Below are 12,173 nucleotides of genomic sequence, written 5' to 3'. Positions count from 1 at the left end.
GGGCAAAAGCCTTTCCGCTCTTGTTTTTTTTTTTTTTTTTTAAAGATTTTTCTGATATTCCTTGACATTTAATGACCCATTAAAAGGCAGGTTAAAATAATTCACCACTTTGATGTTTAAGATTGGAAAAATTTGCAGCAGATCAGCGGGACCTAAAGGGCAACATTACTACTGCAATTATACAGAGAATACATTTCAGTGACCTTGTCAGAACACACTGCAGACATTAATGAAGTAAGGCTGGGGCAGCAGAGGCATTAAGTTGACACTAGTAGCTTCATTTCTTCTTCAAATGGAAAGCACTTAAACTACTGCAAGCTGAGATAATAGGTAGTGTGTTGTGCAAAATCAAACTACGCAGATGTTCTGGATCTTAAATTTTAGACATATCAGAAGCCTGCACTAAATAACGCTTACTCACTAGGAGGTAGAAATGGAAACTGCTAACATGTTACAGTGATTACAGTCTTACGGATGTTTAAGTCATGCATGAGGGGTGACGGATATTGCAACCAACCCAGAGTAACACTAATAAAAGCGTCTACAGCGTAACCTACGAAGGCCATTCAATCAGGATCTCATGATTCATTTTGATCAATCCCCAAGACAGACTGCAAACAAATCATTGCTTCTACATAACAGTTTCACTTCCGCTGAGACGGTGAAAGGATTTCTGTCCTGTGTCTTGTGAAACAAAAACAAATTAAACACGTAAGGAAGAACTGACTACCACTTTTTCTATTGAAAAAGCATAGTAGTTCTGAAACTAAAGCAGATAACAAGCCTGACGTTGGTTATGATGTGAGAGAACACATTAGAGACGTTATGATAATGGTATTATTACGTCTTCGTTTAATTCAGGAGCCTAGCAGCTGTTTAAATGTAACTGGCTGAGAGTGAGCTACTGCAACGAGTGTTGGAACCAAAAGGACGACAGCAAGTCAAGTAGCAAGAAATTAATGTGCTCTAGAAGGTTAGTCTGGTTCCTCAGTCGGCTTCCTCCTCAGATTCCTCTTCCTCAGCCGTCTCAAGCCAAGTCAGCCACTGGTTCACCTGAAAAGAAAGATTAAAGACGTGTAAATGTACATAATTGTACTCAAAAGGGTAAACACCTTTCCATTTGTAGAGTTAAACCTACCTGGAATAAGGCTTTTCCTTTTCCAGGAAATTCTTGGGAAATGTCTTCCTTCCATGCAAGAAAACCTTCCTCCTCAATGATCTCCATGTCATAAAAGTTGACAAAGTAGCGAAGCAACATACCTAAATTACAACAAAAAGAGTCTCAAACCTCAAATAAAATACATCTGCAAACATTTAAGCACATAAGAAAAAAACACATTACATATTTTGCAAGCCTGTAACCACCTAAATCAACAAGTAAAAAGCATTTTTGGCAAATCCAGGTAATTTACCATAGAAATATGATATTTTAACATAACTTTTTGAAGCCAGCTGTGGTCTGATCTCCTTAAAACTGTATCGCCATGTGCTCAACAGGTTTCGTTATGTTTCAAGTTTTCCTTTAGGCTGTTTCGAGGAGTTTGGGTAAATTTGGACAGGCCCTTTTCTAAACAACCCCCGTTATAGCTTCCCAAAGGGTAAATTTTAAATTTTTTGATAATTATTGACCTAGAGAGTCCAGAGAATTGTACTCCAGTGTTTTTTCCAGATTTAGTGAAAAACCTAGGACTAGTTCGCAAAAATTGTTTTTTGTTTTTTTTAAACAAATGATTTGATTGATGGCAGTGTTTCTAGAGGCAAACTTGTCCGGAATTAGTTGTTCTATCGTATGATACAAATATCATGTGTATGAGCACAATCGTTTACACCCTCGAAAAATGTGATATCGCCCACCCCAGAGGCTGATTTCTTTCAAATTTCTCACAGACCTTTGGGGCTGTGAGTCAAACAGGCCCACAGAGTTTCGTTCCGATAGGCCTCCGTTAACCTTGTCTAAAAGGTGCTCAAACTTCATTGGCCTAAGGCAAATGATGATATGCAAATGTCCTTTTAGACACTCTGAACCATGACTGTGTACAGCTATTTTATGTTGATAGGACAAATGGTTACGTAGGTATAGCCATTTTTCCTCTCTTATAGCAACACCAAGTGGCCAAGCTCCACTATTTTTGTCCTGTGACCTCATATTGAGCGCCTACATAAATGTTCTGAGTTTGGCGAAGACATCTCATTCCGTTCAGGAGCTATAGAAATTTTACTAAAAGTGGTTCTGCCCCTTTTGAACATTTTGGTGTCCCTGTTACGGTGAATCGAAAGTTCAACGTTTTTGGATAATTATTTATATTCACTCTCCAGAGAATCTTTCTGCGTTGGTTAGGTTCTGATCAGGCAATAAAAACCTAGGACTAGTTCGCAAAAGTAGCTTTTTTAAAACATCCAAAATACCCGAAGGCTCAAAATTGAATCCGAGGCATGCGTTTTGTCTGGCATGAGCCAAGGATTCAAACGTCATAAGACACTTGAGCCTATGACTAACGGTTTAGGAGATACGAGTGATTTCCTACTTTTGATCATTGTAGCACCCCCATCAGGCCGATTGGGGCGAGCCTTGGTGGTACTGTCAGCGGTGTGAGTGCAACCATCCTTCCAAGTTTCAAGTGTCTATGACTAACGGTTTGGTCTGCACAATGTTTTTTTACGTGGAGATTGCTCCTTAGCCATTCTAACAATCACAAGTGTTTCAGCGCTATGCGCTTGAACCCCTAATGAAGTGGTTTTATTGATTTAGAAAATCTCCACAGGCACAGCAGGTTATAATCCGAGTAATTTCTGTACCTTTTGGGAAAGCGCTGGCATTGCAGTGCACCTGCAGTGCGTACAGGGCACTGACTTGCAGGTCAGGGTGATCATGGAGGAACTTCTGCATGACTGGCTTGAAGGAGAGTAGCAGTTGCTTCTCCTGGTCCAGTTGCTCTTTAGAAGGGGAGGCCAGTTGCTCATCACCTTCGTTCACGCCAAGCTCAGCAAAGATATAGTGCAGGAAGCTGTTAAATGGAAAAACAATAAGTTGTTAACATTATTGTCTTGCGCATCTATATTTATAAATGCAGTGCACATTCAATGGCCTGCACCTGGTCATAAGTATGTTGATGAAGCCCTTGTCGGTGTGGAGTTTGGGAGAAATGTTGTCTTTGATCCACTTGTAGATGGCCTGAGGGGAGGGGTCTGTCTTGATCTGCATCAGCAGCTCCTTCTCCAGTTTCAGCAAGGGGAAAAGGAAACTTAAACCTTTTCCCTCAAGAACTTCCAGCATACGGTCTTTATTCTGGTCGATTTCTGAAGAACAAAAATATCTAGCTAAATACAACAATCAATCATATTTAAAAGCAAAGTATCTTGCAATTAACCCATCAGAATCAACTATTTCAGAGAGTTGTGTGTAAGAAGGAGACATACCGGGAAGCATCTTTTGCATGTTGACCTTGCTCTGCTGGAAGAGATCTGTGAGCCACTCTCGGTCCTTGAGTTTGGAAGCTTGCTGCAGGCATAGCAAGAAAAGAGGAAAGTGGTTGCCATTCTCCAGCGGATGAGCCAGTTCTGCCACACTGACCAACTCAGCAATGACAGCCCGTGCTGCAAACTGAGCTAGGTATGACTTCACCAGAGGAATGTCCACCTCAATCTTAGGGCACTGATCTAAGACATTCAGCAGAGCCTGATGACAAAAACCATAATTACAAAAATTAGCACTGAAACACTAGATACAAATATTTTGATTGCTTAAGAGATAGAAAACAAGCAAGGTGGCTTACCTGCATGAAGTTTTCCCCAGTGATGAAGCCTTCAGTACGCAGCGTATGGATAAGAGTGCTAGCCTGTTCCCGGTCCTCATCAGTCCTCTCCAGAGAACATAAGATGATCTTACTCAACATCTCTGGCAGGAAGTGTTTGGGAGCCTTCATCTCTTTCACACCACTGACAGCATCCTCCATGTTCTTACTATTCAGATATTCAGTCACAACGTTCTCCTGTTGCAAACAAAATTATTGAACCATTAGAAGTGCTGATGAAAATGCTTTAAATACAAAAGGGTTGTATGACAAACAAAGATACCCACAGTCATTTTCAGCAGTTCCTCCTTAGTAGGTGCTGGTTTCTTAGTAGTCTTCTGAGGTTTCTCCTGGATCAGAGGCGGGTTGGTTTTCAGACCAAGTTGAGGAGGCTATAAAGAACAAAGGGAAATGATTGATTGTTCCCCATGCCATGTCATTCCATGGAAACAAATTTAAGGTATGCAAATATTAATCTCAACTAAATTTTCTACCTGTCCAAGTGGTGGAGTCTGTGTCCGTGGAGGCTGAGCACTGGGAGGAATCATGGTGGGAATCTGGGGCTGCAGTTTTGGCACTTGGTTTTTATTCATGAGGAACGACTGAGCAGGTCTAAGGCTGATCTGTAGGAATGAATCATGGGAAAATACATACAAAATATTGTTAGTCTAGTTGCAAAAACTGAAACGCTTGATACTACTGACAATTCACACCCTCATATCTCATAATCGCAGTCAGCGGATTGGTTGGCAGTTAAAGAGTGAGGGACAGAAGAGAAGAGAACAGGAAGAGAGAAAGAACAGGAAGAAACAAAGAACAGTCAAAGCACGAAAACCGCCCTCCAGTGGAGTCCCTCAGAATAACGCGTCTTTTTATAATCACTGGGTGGAAGATGTTTTGGTTTTACTCAGAACTTGGTGTCTCTGGTTTACCTCATCTGCATTAAGCTGCCCCTTCTTGAAGCGTGGAGGCATGTCCTTAGATTGAGCTTGCTGCTGGTTCGAATGGTTCTGGTTTTGATTGTGAAAATGCTGATTCTGTCCCTAGGGATATATAGTCATTTAGTAATCTCATAATAATGGTTTTAGGAAAACAGCTAATTATAAGTGCTGCAAAAACATTTATGCTTACCTGGTTAGACTTGATGAAAGGCTTCATACCCAAGTCAAACTGTGACTGTGGTTGGGAAGCCATGTGTCCACTGTGGCCATTGAAAAGCGGATTTGTACGATGACGTCCTAGGGTGGGGGAAAATCTGTCCTGGATCACACCTGGACCAGTCCCTATGCCACTACCTGCAAATAAAAACGCAGTAAAGATGAAGACGTGGCACATTTATCAGTAAAAATAAATACAGTTGACAGGTGATGAACTCACCTGGCATCTGACCAAACATATCGGCCAATCCCCCGAGAGTTTCTCTATCCAGTTTCATCCTGTTCGGCATGAAGGGGCCTTCTAGGAAGAAGTCCATTCTCAGTCCCTGGTTCATGGGTGGAATGAAAACACCCAAATCCTACAGAAAGAGAAAGACAGAGACTTGTAATAAACCCAAGCAGTGACTCCATGCTTAAATATAATTGGTGGCAGTTTTTCTAAAAGTAACAGAAAAAGAAAAAAACCCACGCTGACTCACCTTCACTGCATCTTGACGAATCTGGTTAATCGTCTTTGGTCCGTTGTCGATGAAAGCTTTGCGAGGAACCCAATTGTTCTCTCTCAGCTCCACGGTGTCCTGCAGTAGGAAACGAATCCTTGCAGGCAAATCCTTGTTGTTCATTAAGGATCGCATGCGGCCAAAGTACTGATCCATTAAAGACTGTGGAAAAGGCAACAATGGATGAGAAATCATGCCCACAAGTCACACTTACGTAACTCAATGGCTGCATCATCCTCTTAAAACTGCTCCGCGAGAACAAATGTTTTCATCTCAGTCCAAGATTTGCTGTGTTCATGAAAACAAGACTTAAAAGGTACTCTGGGTACTTTCCAAAATGTCACCATGACATTATTCCAATCAGTCATGGCCTGGTTCTCACAAATACAAAGCCCATTTTCAGCAAATTGACCAATTTCAGACACAAGATGAAATAAAGTACATCATTCAAGGATCAATTTCAGAAGGAACAAGCCGCCAACAATTGCTTAATGGTTGAAAGTCATCCCTGACAATCCTACAAAACCACAAACTCTCAACACTTATAAATGTGCACTACAATCATATTTGTGACCCTGGACCTCAAAACCAGTCATAAGAATCTCATATTTGAGATATCATCTTAAAGCTGAATAAATAAGCTTTCCATTGATGTATGATTTGTTAGGATAGGACAATATTTGGCAGAGATACAACTATTTAAAATTCTGGAATCTGAGGGTGCAAATAAATAAATATAAAAAAAAATAAAAATACTGAGAAAAATCACCTTTTAAGTTAACCAAATGTTGTCCAAACTTCTTAGCAACGCACATTATTAATCTATTACTAAGTTTTGATAGATTTACAGTAGAAAATTTACAAAATATCTTCATGGAACATGATCTTTGCTTAATATCCTAATGATTTTGGCATAAAAGAAATCAATAATTTTGACCCATACAATGTATTTTTGGCTATTGCTACAAATATACCCATGCTACTTAAGACTTGTTTTGTGTCCAGGGTCACATTTCTTGGTGAAAAACAAATGTAATAGATATGACTGTATACTTTAAACGTGTTTACTTGTGAGAGACAAATTGGTGATCAGTCAATCTTTCACACTGCTGAATAACAATAGTAACCCTTAATGGTTACTGGTCAGGTGGTACCTTGGCTTTTTCATGGTCGAGTCTGGGCCCCACAGTCCTCATTATCTGACAGAGACACTCCAGATCCTCTCCCATGTCCTTGAGCTGGACCCTCTTCTTTTTCTCCAAAAGCTACAGATAGAGTGTGAGTAATCAAGATCACTGAGTCACCGCTAACCATAGCACATAATGGAGTGGAACTAACAGACTGAAATGTTGAGGGAGATACGCACTGTTTTGATGCACTTATGAAGGATAGATTCATGGATGAGGTCAAGTTTGCCGAGTTCTCCAATGAATTTGATATTGCCAAGCATCTTGATCTTGGCAATGGCACGCTGGCTCCTCCTCCTCAGAGGTGAGAGGGTTGTCTTGTTTGTCGTAGACTAAATGAAGAGACACAGATGAGTGTTAGAAACATGCAACACAGCAGAATGTCTTGGAATTGAAGGTAAAACACCAATGATGTTTGGAAGGGAATGACTCACTGTCAACATTTTTGGTGCGGTTTTCAAATTCATCTTGAAGCTTGGTAATTAGAAGTCTTCTGAAAGTCTGCAGGCAAATAGACAGTGCACTGTTAGACAAATGAAACTAAAGGCACTTAATTTGGTAACCAATGATTTGTTTGAACCTTTTAGATTCAACAACTTTTAAAAAAATGTGGTTACGCCATACAATTTGTAACGGCATTTAGGTACTCACTGTGCTCTGCTTTTGTGATGACTGGATTTCAGGTGTTGGGCCATCAAAGTTTGGTGCATCCTCTGCCAAACGCAGACATAGCTGAGCATAGAGTGAGCTGTATTTGGGCTCTTCTAGGGCTTTGTCTACGATCTACAGGATAAATGACATGATAGATTAATTAAAATGTAACCACAGTAATTCCGTAGTGAATGAACACATGAGTTATGTTGAAACCTACAGGTTTAACTAATTATCGTAACATATCTGGTATGACTTGGTCAAAATGGTTTGTTTTTCAAACGTATGAAACGTACTGTTTATTGCTTTAATGGCAAGAATCAGCATTAAATCATTCATGAGAGTTGTTTTTCTTTAGGAGTGGCAAAGTAATGTAATGACTAATATCCGAGTAGGTTTGTAGGATGCAGTCTAAATATTTTATTAATTACTACTACTGTAAAACAATGGACTGAATGAGCAAAACCTGTAACCTTCACTATGATTCAAAAGTTTTTAAAGTTTAAAAAAATAAAAAATAAACAAAAAAAGATTTCTAGCTTTATTCAAGGAGGATGCCATAAATTGATCAAAAGTGACAGTGAAGACATTTATAATCTTACAAAAGCTTTCTATTTCCAGTAAACGGTTTAAATGGTTCAATCAAATTTATTATGAAACCTGGCAAAATTTAAGCTACATATACACACACTTTAAAATGTTGCAATAGCAACTTACCAGCAAGATGATTCCTTTGAGGACAAGTTTAGAGTCTACGCCCACATTGAGAAGCTCAAGGCATAGCTTGTCAAACTTTTCAGGGGTCAGTTTATTAAGTATGCTGAAAGAGAAAAGCGTAAGCAAAGAATAAATATCTTGCACCAATTAAAATACCGCTGTTTACCACATGTAGGGATTTGTGCTTATCTGAGCTTGAGAGCGTCAGCTGACCCAACCACAAAAACATGCTCACAAGGCTCAGAGCACAAAGAACAAAAGAGCTCAAAAACAGAGGCTTCTTTAAACTCCACCACTGCTGAAGTGAATATTCATGCTTCTTAAGGACACTCACCCTCTCACTTTCCTAAATATTGCATCGTGATGTTCTTTTTCATTGGAGGAGTTGACATCTCGTCTAGTGCTTCGTGAAGGAACCCATCTCTGAACGCTAGGCCCTGGGGTTTTCCCCAGGTACTCGCTGAAGGGAAACAAAGCGGTTAGAGACTCCAAAGCATGTTACAAAGCTGGACGGTTTTTGATTTTAACAAACCATACCTGTTACCGACAGTCTTGGGATAGTGCTGAGGTGCACCCCTACCTCCTCCTCCGCCCGAAGAAGCACTAGAATTATAAAAGCATTACTAGATTAGATAACCTCAGCACAAGACAATACAAAAGCAAAGCAGCAGAAAAAAGGAACTGGTGGTCCAGTTAATACACCTTATGACTTATCTTTAACGTGGTAAGTACCCCAATATCTGAGTGAGTCCATTTTAAGACACCCATCAAAAAGAGTTCCCCCATCTTGATCAATTTTCAATTCAAATATCCGTTTAGAAATTCAGGCAAATGTTTTACCCCTCTGTCATGAGTTAAGTTAAATCGATTGTACTGTCCGCTTGCTCAAGGCGACTGGCGTGGCGTCAACGCAGATGCTCGGGTCTAAAACGCAACTGAACCAGTGTGCAATAGAGAGAAATGCCAGTCAATACATAATGCTCATGGTGTTTAATCTCTGAGTAGGTCTACACAAAGACAATCTTGACCTGAAAAGCATCAACATTGGGAAAATACCATTTGGGTGCCTCAAAATGAAGCCTTTTGATGAACAATGAATGATGTAAATACAGACAGTTTGTTATGTTTTTAGGGTACAGCTAAGCTACATTACCAGCCAAAAGTTTTTGAACAGTAAGATTTTATATTTTTAAGAGAAGTCTCTTTTGCTCACTACACCTGCATGTATTTGATCCAAAGTACAGCAAACATGGACATTTTTTTAACCATTTATAATAACCGTTTTCTATTCAAATACATTTTAAAATGTAATTTATTCCTGTGATTTCAAAGCTAAATTTTAGCATCATTACTCCAGGCACATTGATCCTTCAGAAATCATTCTAATTTGCTGCTCGAAAAACTGCTTGTGTATTATTATTATTATTATTATTGTCAAAAACAGTTGAGTAGAAGTTTTACAGGTTTCTTTGATGAATACAAAGTTCAGAAGAACAGCATTTATCTGAAATAAAAAGCTTTCGTAACATTATAAATGTCTTTACCATCACGTTTGATCAACTTAAAGCTTCCTTGCTAAATGACAGTATTAATTTCTATAATCATTTAAATGAAAATTATACTGATTCCTAGCTTTTGAATGGTATAGAGTGCATGTTACAAAGCTGCTTATTTCAGATAAATGTTGATCTTTGATCTTTCAGAATCCTGAAAAAATATTCTCAACTGTTTTAAATAATAAATGTTTCTTGAGCAGCAAATCAGCATATTAGAATGATTTCTGAAGGATCATGTGACACTGAAGACTGGAGTAATGACGCTGAAAATGTAGCTTTGATCACAGGAATACATTACATTTTTAAATACAGAAAGCAGTTATTCTAAATAGCAAAAATATTTCACAATATTACTGCTCTTGCTGTTTTTTGAATCAAATAAATGCAGGCTTGGTGAGCAGAAGAGACCTCCTTAAAAACACTGAAAATCTTACCGTTCAAAAACTTTTGACTGGTGGTGTATTTTAGGGTACAGCTAAGCTATGTTTCTTCTACAGATGGGTAAGAGTTAAGAAAGACTGGCAGAGAAATCCTGGCCAATGTATGATTTTTGATCTCACCTGAAACGAGAAGCACCCCCTTCTGCAATCACACTCTCCACTTTGGCGGCTTGACAACGAAGAATCTTCAAAAGAATAATAATCAAAGGGCGGGGTGGGGAAATCCGAACTGTATGAGAAAGAAAGAAGAAAAACAGATAAAGAAAGAGTCAAGGAAACACGAGAGAAAACAACTGCCATGTTCACAAATGGCTGCGTAGTACACACACTGGAGATACTCGTCTGATCAGATTTAACGATTTCCTCTTCCTCTAAAGATGCAAAGGCCTACATCAGAGATTGAGAACAGATGTGATCAAAAATAGCGTAGAATACGAATATATTTTGGTCGGAATAAAATGATATGTCTCTTTTCATAACAAAAGAGGCCAAACCTTTAGCTGGCTAACACAGTAACGAGGCTAACAAAGAAAAACCACCAAACACCGATAACGCCTTTTGGTTTCATTATTTTGAAAGCCTGAGAGACGACCAAATTACTTAATAACAAAAACGCAAAGAAATAACGTTACATTTCTACTTGGTTTAACATCTTTTGCGTAATATCTGGCTCGTAAGCTTTGTTTTGTCATATAATATTTTGTTACGGTTCAAGACACAGATAAAAGCCACGATAGACATATTAATCGAACGACTGACACGTATATCAATATTTTATATTAACAGTAAAGCAAGCAGAAACACTCTCAGGTGTTTGTTCTATAACGACGCCATTTTCTGCATTCACGCACTCATAGCAGCAGCCATTTTATCATACGTTAAATACAAAAAAAACCCCTACCTTTACTAAGGCAACCTCAGTTTTGTTTTTGGTTTTGTTCTTCTAAAAGAGAAAAAAGAATAGATATAAAAAATAGATATGTTTTTGGGAGTATTGAGACGGTAACCGGTCAGACACGATTGCAGCTCACTGTGGGTGAGAAATGTTGTAAGCGAACCTCCTCCTCACTGACTGCTTGACGTCACACAGGAACTTGATTTGTATTTGTCGGGACATTGTTGGCAGTAATTTTCCGTTTTTATGAGAGAACCACATTGGCTAGAGATTTTCTAAAGGCCTCCTAAATGTTTATTTATTTATATTTTAAAATGTGTAATTTTAATTGTAGAACTTTAATTTTGGTGATAAACAAAACGGTTGATCATAAACTGATTAATTTAATTTACACCTGGACATTGACTCTGTATCCAGTGTAGCCAATCAATATGGATGTTATTGTAGGCCTTCACTAATATGATTGTATTTCAGAATATAATGTATTTTGAGCTCTACAAGTCTTGTCTGATTTCCTCTGATGCATTTTGAAAACAAATAAACAATTCTGCCATAGTCATTTAGGTTAATTATGTTGTTACATATGTGGAGCACAAGCTAGCTAGCTAGCTAGCTTGATAGACAAATGCACAGTACATGCAGGCTAGCCAATATTTCCATATGGCAGTCGTTTCATCCAGCTCATATATATGTGTATATATATATATATATATACACTGTGTGCAGAATTATTAGGCATGTTGATATTCTGGTCATATTTTTTTCCAAACACATTTTACCAATTCCAAACCACATCAGTCTTAATAACTGCTGTTCATTTTGTATTTAATCATTTATATGTGATATTGTCCGTGAAGGCTGGAAGTGAAAAACTCTGATGCTTGTCCTTCAAGAGTCACTCTCAACTTATCTGTCTATAAAGCCTATTAAAAAAAACTGTCTTCATGTATTTCACAGCACGTCAGCTTGTTATTCTTATTAAGTCAGGGGCATTTTTCGAATTTTTTACCAAGCAAAGTCTCTGAGAACCCAACACACTGTACTTCTGAAGACTCCAGGTAGGTTGCGGTTCTGGAAAATGGTGGCGCTGGAGACTAAACGGTTCCTGATGGTGTCTCACCTAATTCTTCACCTTAATTCCTAATTCTTTTGCAGTTACCATGCATCTTTTCTTCTCCACCTGTTTTTTCTGACCATGCAGACTCAACAAGCATTTCGCTGTCCAATGGTCAAGCCATAACTTTGCAAATTCTTGTAATGCATTAGTATTGCATTCTTC

General features: G+C 38.6%; 1 protein-coding gene and 1 non-coding gene across 2 annotated transcripts; both read right to left on the bottom strand.

Annotated features, from left to right (window-relative positions):
- Nucleotides 1-20: 20 nt before the first annotated feature.
- On the bottom strand, nt 21-11,081 carry eif4g2b (eukaryotic translation initiation factor 4, gamma 2b). The gene is given in 23 exon segments (XM_051134467.1): nt 21-1,053; nt 1,139-1,260; nt 2,797-3,005; nt 3,093-3,297; nt 3,418-3,676; nt 3,774-3,989; nt 4,079-4,183; nt 4,286-4,414; nt 4,724-4,834; nt 4,923-5,086; nt 5,169-5,307; nt 5,428-5,610; nt 6,603-6,713; nt 6,815-6,922; nt 6,924-6,967; nt 7,070-7,136; nt 7,287-7,418; nt 8,004-8,106; nt 8,338-8,463; nt 8,541-8,606; nt 8,844-8,938; nt 10,120-10,228; nt 10,901-11,081. Coding segments are annotated over 21 exon segments (2,676 nt in total). The 5' UTR covers nt 8,855-8,938; nt 10,120-10,228; nt 10,901-11,081; the 3' UTR covers nt 21-987.
- LOC127181267 (small nucleolar RNA SNORD97) lies at nt 4,501-4,680 on the bottom strand. The gene has a single exon (XR_007829755.1). It is a non-coding gene; the product is annotated as a small nucleolar RNA SNORD97 (small nucleolar RNA).
- Nucleotides 11,082-12,173: the final 1,092 nt, after the last annotated feature.

The sequence above is a fragment of the Labeo rohita genome, chromosome 18 (assembly GCF_022985175.1).
Source record: "Labeo rohita strain BAU-BD-2019 chromosome 18, IGBB_LRoh.1.0, whole genome shotgun sequence".
NCBI classification, from domain to species: domain Eukaryota; kingdom Metazoa; phylum Chordata; class Actinopteri; order Cypriniformes; family Cyprinidae; genus Labeo; species Labeo rohita.
The sequence above is the reverse complement of the archived record's forward strand: the minus strand, read 5'-3'. Positions and strand labels throughout refer to the sequence as shown.